At 46.3% G+C, this 11701-nt stretch overlaps 2 protein-coding genes across 5 annotated transcripts in view; both read right to left on the reverse strand.

Moving 5' to 3' along the window:
• The window catches only part of LOC108940645 (focal adhesion kinase 1-like), a 65740-nt gene extending 64293 nt beyond the window's left edge, over positions 1–1447 (reverse strand). For 2 of the 4 annotated variants that reach the window (XM_018762917.2, XM_018762911.2), the window contains exon 1: positions 1296–1447. The gene's annotated coding sequence lies outside the window, so the exon portion shown is untranslated. Of the gene's footprint in view, positions 1–1233 lie in introns of all 4 variants that reach the window. The other 2 variants (XM_018762919.2, XM_018762913.2) reach the window with 1 other exon arrangement.
• A 4707-nt stretch (positions 1448–6154) lies between these two features.
• On the reverse strand, positions 6155–11365 carry LOC108940647 (solute carrier family 45 member 4-like). The gene is made up of 8 exons (XM_018762922.2): positions 11140–11365; positions 10828–11029; positions 9544–9732; positions 9252–9431; positions 7621–8636; positions 7060–7159; positions 6707–6918; positions 6155–6619 (listed from the first exon to the last, which is right to left on the reverse strand). Exons 2-8 carry the CDS (start codon positions 11012–11014, stop codon positions 6356–6358), a joined length of 2148 nt encoding a protein of 715 aa, XP_018618438.1. The 5' UTR covers positions 11015–11029; positions 11140–11365; the 3' UTR covers positions 6155–6355.
• Positions 11366–11701: the final 336 nt, after the last annotated feature.

Consider the following 11701-nt stretch of genomic DNA (forward strand, 5'->3'; position numbering starts at 1 on the left):
GCACATGTGCAATGACTGGTAAATTCTCCCAGCAAGACTGCTAACCTTGACCTGCTGTGCAATAATAAACACACACACTCACTCATGTGATGTGCAATAATCAACACACTGATGCCATGTGTAATAATAAATTTTATAGACTAAAAGCATACACTACATTTATAGAAGTATGACGATGCAACACAGTATAGACACATACTGTATATATTACATGATATATTAATTTTAATTTAGAATTGTTTAAAAAATATGAATACATGAAACTATGTAAACTTTGTTACTTGTTCTCCATGCAAGAATATTTAACCTTATGATGTGTATTAATAAACACCATGATCTGATTGTGTTAATTTTGCCACAGACCCGATGTACAGTAATGAACAGCGTGACCCACTGTGTAATAGGACGTGCCACAACACACACACACACAGAACCGAGGCACAATAAACGGCCCGATCGGACGTGCAGAGTAATGACCACGGTGAGCCGCGGTGGAACAACAACAACAACAACAACACAGTACGAGTACAGAGTACCAGGGTACAGCGCTGCAGTCGTGACTCCGGACACTGGAGCGCGACCGACGCGCGCGGCGAACATTTATTTATTGTTCGCCGCGCCGCAGACAACGCACGGAATTCCGAAGTGGAGGAGCCGATCCATCGATCGACGCCGGATCGATCGCACACCACTATAGCGACATTGTAACAACACGGTAAACGCGAATGCAATCGCGATGCTACACACACACACACACACACATTCACATTGTGTTCTTGTAACAATCCCATCGCTGCACGCGGTGAGAGCACGCGCGCACACACAATGTTGTGTTAGGGTTACAATGAATCAATCCCCTCCGCTCCGATCGCTGCACAGACACAGAGCACGTCAAACGACACCGGCGACGGTATTATTATTAAATGATGAAGATGATGAACCCTCATTCAATTCTCATCTCCATCAGATTTTCACCCAGAACAAAAAAAGTGCGTGTTGAAGGAAGAGGATGAGGAGGAGGAGGAGGATCAGTGTCGCATACCTCCTGTCGGTGTGTCCTCACCCACTGGGCACCAGTACATACTGGGCTCGCACCTCAGCGACCTCACGGTCACGCTCGCACCTCATTGTCCACCATGAGCATGAGCCCAAGTTCAACGCGTTCACATGCAGCGGCTCCAAGATTTAAATAAATAAAACGGACAAACAAAAACGGTTTCGATGCATGATTACCGTTATCGCCTCGAGCTCATGAAAACTCGGCGCGTTCGAACCCGAGCGCGAGCGCTGCTCACCTTCCCCGCGCGGCTCGGCCTGCGCTTCCGCGCTCGCGTCCTGCGCCGAAGTTTCACCGCGATCCGGTGCGAGTGGGCGGCGTTAGCTCCACGCGCCCACCAGCGGGTCCGCCGCCTCTGTCGCCGCGCGCGCCCCCGGTGTCCCAACATGGCTGACGTAATGGCGAGCGCGCGCGAGCGCGCGGACCTTGTTAGCCGGGCACGAGCTCGTGGCTAACCTGAGCGAGTGTCAGCTGCTCACCTGCGTGCCGATGGCCGCGTTTGCGGCGCGCGCTTCTTTTTCTAACGCTTCCAATTACTGTGAACATTATATTTTTCCATAATTACACAGAACACCAGGCTCATTGTTAGGATGAACCTCAGCAGAGCACGTGATTCACTCGTAATTCTTGTCAAGTGAATTGATTGATGGCGGTAAATGGATCTGATCAGTTACCACACACGCGCGTTTTTAAATATCATGTGTCACGACTGTCACGTCCATATACAAGGGGGCGCGGTGGCGCAGTGGGTTGGACCGGGTCCCGCTTGGGGTGCCTTGCGACGGACTGGCGTCCCGTCCTGGGTGCGTCCTCTCCCCCTGCAGCCCTACGGCTACGCCCTGAGTTGCCGGGTTGGGCTCCGGTTCCCCACGACCCCGTCTGGGACAAGCGGTTCTGAAATGTGTGCGTCCATATACGCAACCTAGCTGTAATTACATAATTTTGTAGAACCTAAATATGTATATGCGTACACACCCACACCAGGGTGTATTGAAATGAATACTGTAGCGACCTGCGTTACCGTGAGTTTGTGCGGGAGACGGGTCTATTGTACATAGTTAGTTGAATTATGGGAAAACTGTAAATTAATAGTCAGTGTTCAACCGCTGTATTCACGTAACTTGGTGAATAAGGTGTGTGGGCTGGTAACACTACATAGAGTTCATTACCATTCACCAAGGTGACTTACACTGCTAGAGAAACTACTTACACTGGCTCACTCATCCACACGCTATCTGTCACTCCTCACACATGGATGAACCTACGCAGCATATCTTTGGACTGTGGGAGGAAACCAGAGCACCCGGAGGAAACTCCAAACAGACTGAGCAGGGATCGAACCCACGTCCTCTTGCACCACCCAGGCGCCGTGAGACAGCAGCGCTACTCACTCTACAAGTGTTCACAACACACAAAAAACCTTTCACGACAGTAAATGGGCGGGGGGGTGTTTGTATTTTTACCCCACTTTACCACAGCGTCACTTGGAGCGAATACACATTTACTGACAAAGAAGAATCAAGACGCCCGATGATCACGATCATTAATTTTTATTTAATTGACACCTTTATCAAAGGCGACGTACAATTGTGGATAGTCAACTTACACTGATTTACCCATTCATAAAACAGGGTATTCTTTCCGCATCAGTTGTGGATAAGTAGCCGTCCTTGGCCAAGGGTACTACGGGAGTGGGATTTGAACCCAGCACCAGCAGCACCTGATCAGCGCTGCACCCCGTTTTTGTCATAATAGTGTGACGCACATTTTCACCGAATTGCGCTGCCACGCAGGGGGTCAGTGGCGCCTCGTGATGGAGCACTGGTACCAAACTGGGACAGCCGGTAGCCTAGTGGTTACTGTCTTTGGATCTAGGTTGCAGGTTTGATCCCCACGTCCTCTAGCTGTACTACCCTTGAGCAAAGTACTTACCCTGAATTGCTCCATTAAAATTACTGACCTGTATAAATGGGTAATAATTGTAACCTTAACATTGTAAGTCGCTTTAGCGGAGAGCCTCAGCTAAAAGAATAAATCAATGTGAACAGGACATCAAACTCCTGGCGATGATGTGAAGCCTCTAAGCCAAATGGTCTCCAGCAGTATTCTAAGTGGAAATGATTTAAGTATTTTCATTTCACATATTAAAACGTAGCAGGCGTTATTTAATTCAAATGCGTATTTGACAAAAGGCAGCGGCTGTGCCCCCACAAGAGTGTTACAATGAGACTAAAGAGTTTCAGCCGACGCCATACTGCCACCTAGTGACCATTTAAAGAGTCCAGTCTGTTCTCATCTCAATACATCGACGCAGAGAAGTCCCCGACGTACGACGCCCCGTTTTACGCTGTTTCTCTCCCGCACTTCCTTTCTTACGACCATGACTCGGTGTAAAACGCTTGAAACCCTGAGATACATCATCTGGCTCAGAAGATACATGTTAACTCAGTTTGAAAATACTTTCATTCAAAATTGTGTAGTATGAGTATACAGGAATATTAAGAAATATCACAGCACTTTATTTTACAGTATAGCACTTTTTTTTTTTTACTACAGTACATTTGTCATGGCCCCCTGGTACTACTGAGTTCAGTAGTAGTAGTTCCCATGCAGCAACTTATTACATCAGTACAATAAATTATCAATTGTTAGATAATGTTTGGGATCAATAAAGTTTTTATGCCCTTATTCTTTTTTGTGCAGGCTGGTTTGCTCTTTGCTTCCCCTCAGCTGTGTGTATTGATACCTCCATTTGTGTTCCCGCCCAACCCCCACCTTGGATCCATGTAGCATGACAGAGCTTTTAATAGAGCCCCTTTATTCATCTCCAGAATATTTAAAAATTCAAGTATCTTTAAAATTGACAAAACAGTTTAGTTACATTATATCGGTCCACAGTATTGACATCTTGAGCTACTGCGTATGGGGAAAGTATCCCCGCTAAGCATCATTTCGCTGTAAGACGCTCCTTTTCCACACATCAATGAGTGCGATCCTCCAGTAATAGAGCAGCGCGTTTTGCTACGAGACACAGAAAAAAAGTCATTTGAAGAGCAAAAATACATCTTTTACAGACACATACTAGCCCTTTGCAGTTCTAGAAATACAATTAAGTTAATTAAAACATTAATAAAACAATTACTGGGGAAGCTTATTACTGGTCCAACTCCTAACAGCACCACAGAAAGAGGCTGCCTGCAGGAATTCTCTGTATCACTATTACTGTATAGTATTGAACAGAATATCAATTTCACTGTATAAAATAAGAATAGCAAAAACAGAATGACTTTAGTATGTAAACAAACTTTAAGTAACTGTTACAAGGACAACTAGTATATACCAGAAGGAGATATTAACTGTGTATGAAGTGTAAAAAAGGCCCTTGTGGGAACTGAAAATAGAAAAAGTGAAGTCAAAATTTCACAACCATCACTGACAGTCTGCTTATTTCAGTTGCATGTATATCTAAATGTTTAATATTTAAACAAGATAAACGGAAATAATGATTTCTAAATATATTAATTTTCCAAAAAAATTATCTTGCTAGTCCACACATATCTGTATAGCTCATTAACTAAAAACCAATTTCTTCACTTGCTGTCCATCAAAGTAGAAGTAAATTACACTTTCACTACCTGAAACAGCATGAAATAACCCAAGAACTTCTAAAGGCAAAGAAGAAAAGTGGGGAAAGACATCTTTCACTGGTTCCTATTCAATGAGAATTTGCATTTACCTGGATTCTATCCTACTGATCTTGAATTTACATCGATTAAATGTGAATAATTGTTCTTTCACATACTGTGGCCTGTTACATTTGGATACTCCCAAAACGCAATACTGCCCAACCCAAGTCTCCCACAGTGCACAGCTTGAGGAATTAAAACCCATTATCAATGACATTTGCTCAGAAAAATATGCAAATGACGCATTAACTTTTTTCAAAAAAAAAATAAAAAAAGTGTTCCAGAAGTGTAGACGTGGGTAAAAGTGCAGCTGTATGAATGTGTTCTAGCAGCACATGGGGTAATTTGCTGTACTCCAAAATACTAAAAAGAGCTAAAATCAAGTTTCATTATAAAACACGGATTCCAGCTTAAATTTCTGGTGAGGTGTGCAGTGGTGGCGCAGCGGGTTTGGCTGGGTCCTGCTCTCTGGTGGGTCTGAGGTTTGAGTCCAGCTTGGGGTGTCTTGCGATGGACTGGCATCCTGCCCTGGGTGTGTCCCCTCCCCCTGCAGCCCTGCGTTGCTGGGTTAGGCTCCAGCTTACCATGACCCCGCTCGGGACAAGCGGTTTCGGACAGCGTGTGTGCACGGGGAGTCAAAGTGAAACCAGTTAGAGTATCAAGACAGCAGCAGCAAGGTGGCACAGTGGGGTAGCCCTGAAGCCACACAGCCCCTAGGCTGTGGGTTTGAATCAGGTTGAGTCTGTGCGGCATTTGCATGTCCTCCCCGTCTTTTTGTGGGTTTTCTCCCAAGGTCCAAAGATGTGCAAAGGCGAACGCAATGGTAAACAATTTCAGAATCCCACCTCACCCACCTGCCTTAATCTAGAAAAATTATGCGAATGGTGGGCAAGAAGCAGCTTTGACTCGACAATGCTGACTTTACCTACCAGCTGGCAGAGTTTCAGAGAAGTCCTGCATAGTGTCAGGACTCTTAGCTCCTTGTATCTTGGGTTCTTCCAGTTCACTCTCCCTCCCGACAACTGATTTGTTCTATTGCAAAATTAAGTTGTAAGATTCCTCATGTTATGGCTTGATGGAGCTGAAGTTCCCCTACACTTCCCGTAGAAGCCAAATCCTTTTGGTTTTATAAGGCTTTATAGCACGTTTCATCCTGCTTCATCCTTGGCCAACTCATTTGTTTCACGTTTGGTGGTAGTCCAGTGGATTACAGGCTTTTGATCACTGGTACCTGAGTGAGCATTTTGGCTTCATGGCATCGAGGTTCAATACCCTTCCTTTATATTATACATTTTTCAGCCCCTACCAGTGGCATGCTTTCAATAAGAGAAAGCGTTAAAAAAAAAATTAAAATGTCAGTGCCCCAAATGTCTGCTTAAAAATTCTTGTGCTCTTGAATAAATAGACTTCCTTTAAAAATTTGTATTTGGCAAGCATATTAATTCTCGTGTAATGCCTTAGAGCTGCGAGATGGCCACCCATTCATCCACGGCTCCATCCTGGAGGAGGGTGCGTTTCAGTCTGTAGGTTCAGGGCAGGGATCCAGTTCCTTGGACTCGTGGACTTTTTGTGTCCTTAAATTGCAGTCTAGAGGACACACTGCTGAAATCTGCTACTTTTTGGTCTTTTCCTCTGCCTCTTCTTCTTCCTCTTCACCTTCCACATTGGGGTAGATGACAAAGAAGGCGGAGGTGAGGAAGCCCAAGAACGCACCACCCGAGGCCACCATAGGGATAACCCTTACGGTGCCTACAGTGTCTACAACTGCTCCCAGGGCAGAGGCCACCAGGATCTGCGCCACATACACCTGGCAGGAGAGGATGGCACAGTCGATACCGAAGCCTCGCTTCGAGTTCCCAGGGCTGTGGTGGATATACTGTCACGAAACAAACAAATACTTAAAGTCTCATACGTGCAAACTGTAAAAATTCTGAATTTTCATACATCGGATGGGTGGTCGTACCTCCTTGAGATCGTGGTACTGTCCTAGGAGGGCATAGGGGCTATAGGAGATGCTCATGGTGATGATTCCCATGGTGGAAACCATAACCATGGTCACGTAGACATTGGGGAAGATGGCCATGGTGGCGGTGCCGACTGAGAAAGACAGACTGCCCATGATGTAGACGACCCTAATGCTGAGGTCGTAGCTGTCTAGGTACTTTTGGAGCAGAGCTGTAAGTAAATACAACAAAATTTAAATATAGAAAGCAGAGCAGTGTCACGTGGCATTGATGTGAGAATTTACAACCTTATTCATTGTCAGTGTTGGATCACAACCCATCAGTCATGGATGACCAGTCAGATCACACACACCTGAGCAAACAGCAGCTGTGGCTGCGTAGACGACGAGCCCCCAGCATCCCATCTGCACTCCTCTGTGGTAGTTCTGCCGGGCTGTGGAGTTGGCAGCAGCCTGAGAAAACAAAGATGAACATTTAACGCAACGCTCTGACAGTGCAAGTCTAGATTTGTTTGTGATTTTGACATTGAAGAAAAGTGAATGGATGAACTAAACAAAGCAACTTAAAATGGCAGTTAAGCCCTTACAGTGATTTACCCATTTATAAAGCAAAGTTATTTATGGAATCAATTCATGGCTAGTACCTTGATTCGGGGAACTACAGCAGAAAGTGGGATCTGAACTCAGCTCTTTTCAAGGCTACAACTAACTACTACATCATCTGCTGCCCAGTAATCAATGAAACTGGTACTGCTCTGATAATTAGAATAAACATTCCGGTTTGCACAAATCAGACATTTGTCTACAGCATTTCCATTAGTATTACAGGGTAAAGAAGGGGGGGGGAAGGTGAAATAAACACGAAGCAATAAAACAGAAGCTTCATGGCTGGGAGGGTGGCGGGATGTCTTTACCGAGGGATCTCCTTCAAAGACTACTTGGCCCATGAAGTCGGTGTAGAAAACCACCTGAGCAGTGAAGGACAACCAGGTGAGGAGGTGGCAGACGCACAGCCTCCGCAGCTCAGGGGGCATCTTCAGCATGGAGAGCCAGAGGAGACGCACGGTGGTCTTCTCGCCACCCTCCTCACTCTCCTCATCTTCGCTGCTGGCAGGGCTCGCTCTGTGCTGCGCCCACTGTCTCTGGGGATGCCTCTGGCCATCATAGATGTCGTTCATGCTCCGGGAGAGCTTGCCTCCAGCCCTCCGCAGACCGCCGCCTCGCCTGCCGTAGTAGGAGAATGTGAAGGAGGGCTGTCGGAAGTAGGAAGTGCAGCGTGGGTGTGCGGAGGAGACGGCACCGGCCGCTTTGTGTCCGGCTCGTTCGCTTTTGCTCCAGGCTGCTTCCCTTTTAGGTGCTTTGACCTTTGACTCTTGGCCGTTGAGCAACACTTCCTCACTGCAAAGGACAGGGTCTTCTCCCAGAGGGAGAGACGATGAGCAGAAGTCCTCGTGGATTTTGGCACTGCTGTGCTGACGAGACATGGTCCCCTGGGAGGAGGACCCCTTGTCCTGAAAGATGGAAGGATTGACCTCCATCGGGATCAGACTGTGCAGCTCCAGGTTCAACGTGGGCTTGGCCTCGGCTAGCGCGGAGTCACTCTTGCTCCTTACAATGTCCACACCCACAAAGGCTTTGTCCAATGCCTGCCCTAAGCGGATGTCCCTGTAGTCCAAACAGTATGCGCTGGTGATGCTCAGCTGGGGAACGCCCCGGGCAGATGACTCAGAGGACACCTCATCCTCCCGAGTGCCCTTCTGCCCACCGTACTGCTGCTCCGGGATGCTAAACATGTGGAGCCCCACTGATGTGATGAAGATAATGGAGGCAAAGAAGAATAGGACTTGTTCCTGCGCCTGGAAGACCTGCCCCAATCCAGTCTGAGTCCAGTCCAGACCACCCATCATGTAGCCCACTGCTCCTCCCAGGCCTGTATTCACAGACAGGGAATACAGCTCATTACTCAGTCTTGCCTTAGGGAAGAACAAGGTTCAAAAACAGATATTTATCGCATTAATAGGGAACATCAAGTTCAGGCCTACAGCTCAGACTGCTGTACAAGTTTGACCCATTTCACCTACTCAATGTGTTAAACATCTTATTAGCAAATGTAAGATTTGTTCGAATTTTCCAACTGTCTTTATAGAACAAAACAATCACACAGAGCAGAATGTCTGCAATGCATTGTAGCCTCCACGTTATAGTCAAGTTAAGAATTTTGGAGGCACAAACATAATCCAGTGTTTTTATTTTTAATTGCACTTTCTAAAGATCATTTCTACAATTTGTCTGCTGCGTAGTGAATGCCACCTGTATTTACCTTGCCAGCCAATAGATGGCAGTGAAATGCACCCAAATAGTATACAAGTGTGGGACCGGAGGAATTCTTTGGTTTATGAGAGATCTCATTTTGAATACTTAGCTCACATCCTACCTGAGACACTGGTTTTGTGTCATGCATTAGAGTTCGTTTCACCCGAAACTCATTTTTACAGTAGGGTATTCCTATTCTCATTTAGACGAGCAGGGTAAACGCCGAAGGTACCAGCAGAGAAAGTGTGGATGTTGAGAGCCATGTCCTGCTCCTCGGCATCTGCCACATCCAGCAGGTAGGCCCGTATTGGCCCCTCAGAACCATCCGCGGAGAAGTCCAGTATCACAACACCCAGGACTGTTAGGATGATGCCGATTGGCTGATCACTAGGCATGTCCCCAATCGCCAGGCCTGTGACAAACTCAAACCATCAGAGGGGAAAAAAAAAAACTATACAAAGAATGTCTGAATTACGGGGAAAAAAAATAAAAAAAAATTAAAGAAGGCGATCATGCAATCTTGCCTATGCGGGACCCATTGAGGAAGAGCGCTAGTCCCAGCAGGATGCCCACGCAAAGACCCAGGATGAATGGCCTCCGGCGACCCCAACGTGACCTGCAGCGGTCGCTGGCAGAGCCAATCAGGGGGGTGAAAATGAGCCCGAGGACTGGGCTCAGAAACCACGTCAGGCTGTAGTACTGCTCCGGAAGACCTGCGCAAGGAGGAAAGAATAGCTTTTGTTCAAACAGGTTAAAGTCCTGCACAAAGAAACGCTAGCAGGTCATTCATAAAAACTACACACCCGTGGCTACAATCAGACAAGTTCACAAAATGAGAATGGGGGGTGGGGGGGAGGCACGATTACTACTATAAGTTACATCCATCAATCTGTTATCAGCACTTGATAAGTAAGACAGCATCATGGTACTCTTTCACAATTCATAAATAATATTTTCCAGGACAATGCAGATGTCGCGACAACAGCAACTGCAAATGTGTCAAAAAGCAAACGTGATATTTCCCGAGCACTTCTGAAATCAGTCCCTCCATTTCGCAACCTTTGTGAACTTCCCCTTGAAACGACGACGGTGTGTTCTTCAGGTTGGTTATTAAATAACTCTTTACTACAGGGCGTAAGACACTAAAACTGCAACACTAGGATTTTCTCCTGGAACATTTCTCCCGAGCAAATTGCTGATCTGCATTTTAATGCTTATAGTATTCCCACTGTAAAACCTTTGTAAACCTCAGCAGCAAAATACATATTACACTTCATTTCTCTGATGTTACATTTGCCTTGTTTAAATTTTAATCTTGCGCATCTCACCCGGCCATCCAATTTCAATAACTGCTTGTCCTGATCTTACGCATGATGCGAAGATATTGGAATTTACCCGAATGTTTTACTTGTCTACCGCTCACATTGAGTAACTTACACTACATGCTCCTGCAAGGAGGAGTTGCGCAACTGAGGTTAAGTAGCCAGTTCAAAGGTGTATATAAAAAATCTACACTTGGACTTGAACCGGCAAGTGTGTGTGTGTATTACATTTATTAATTTAGCTGATGCTTTTCTCCAAAGCGACTTACAAAGTTAGTCCACCTACAATTATTTACCTATTTATACAACGGGGTAGTGTTACTGTAGTAATTTAAAGTAAGTATCTTGCTCAAGGGTACTACAACCAAAAGTGGGGATCGAACCTGCGACCTTTGGGTCAAAAGACAGCAGCTCTAACACATATGGTAGATGTATATAATATATACACACGCACGAGCATGTGCGCAGCTACACAGGTGTGCTCACCTATCTGCAGCAACACAGGTGTGACCAGGGCCGTCTCCATGGCGTAGCAGAACTCCCGGCCCAACATGACAGCCCCGTGCATGAGCCATCGGCGAACGGGCAGGGCTGCGCGTTGCACCGAGGGCTCCCTGCGCCCCTCCTGTGTGCAGACAGACACCTTGTCCCAGTTCTCACTCTGAGGGGCCATGTTCGAGTGCTTGTGCTAAAAAAAAAGGGGGGGGGAAAAAAAAAAAAAAAAAAAAAAAAGCATGCAAATTCCAATTCAGATCCAAAACAGAGGAGTTTGGTTCAGGGAAGTCTGAATGCACGCACTTCCCCGGACTCCTTTAAAAGTCCATCAAGGCTCCTTCCTTAGTCCGTCTGCGATTGCTGGGGTCATTGTCGCTGTGATGTGGCGGAGGAGGCGGGTTGGTTTAAATAAATCCCCAGGGCAGGAGCTCGAGGTACAGCAGCAGGGTCCCACAGCACCCAGAGAGAGGGAGGAGAACCATCTGAGGGGGGGCTCAGAACTGTATTATACTATAAGAACAGGAACCCAAGGACACACATACATAAGAAAGCATATCAGCTATGCAGAGAAACAAGTGAGGAGGCACTAATTATCACTGTTTCAGTGACCACGTCAGTTTTATCGTCAGTTCCCCGAAGGCCACGATGAGTGGAATCGGAATCCCACACAATCAGCCTGCCTCCTCCTCAGGCTTCAAAAAAGATCTTTTCTTTGTTAAATTGTTTTGAGATTTTCTGCCCAAAACCTTCGCAGCATCGCAATAAAACGTTAATCAACTCCACTACCCGACATGTAAATATTCACTCACTGCACTCGATCTACTTTGCTTCGGTTCCCCTCTCGTCTCTCGCTGCTTGCCGCGGC

This window comes from Scleropages formosus, chromosome 18 (assembly GCF_900964775.1).
Source record: "Scleropages formosus chromosome 18, fSclFor1.1, whole genome shotgun sequence".
NCBI classification, from domain to species: Eukaryota; Metazoa; Chordata; class Actinopteri; order Osteoglossiformes; family Osteoglossidae; genus Scleropages; species Scleropages formosus.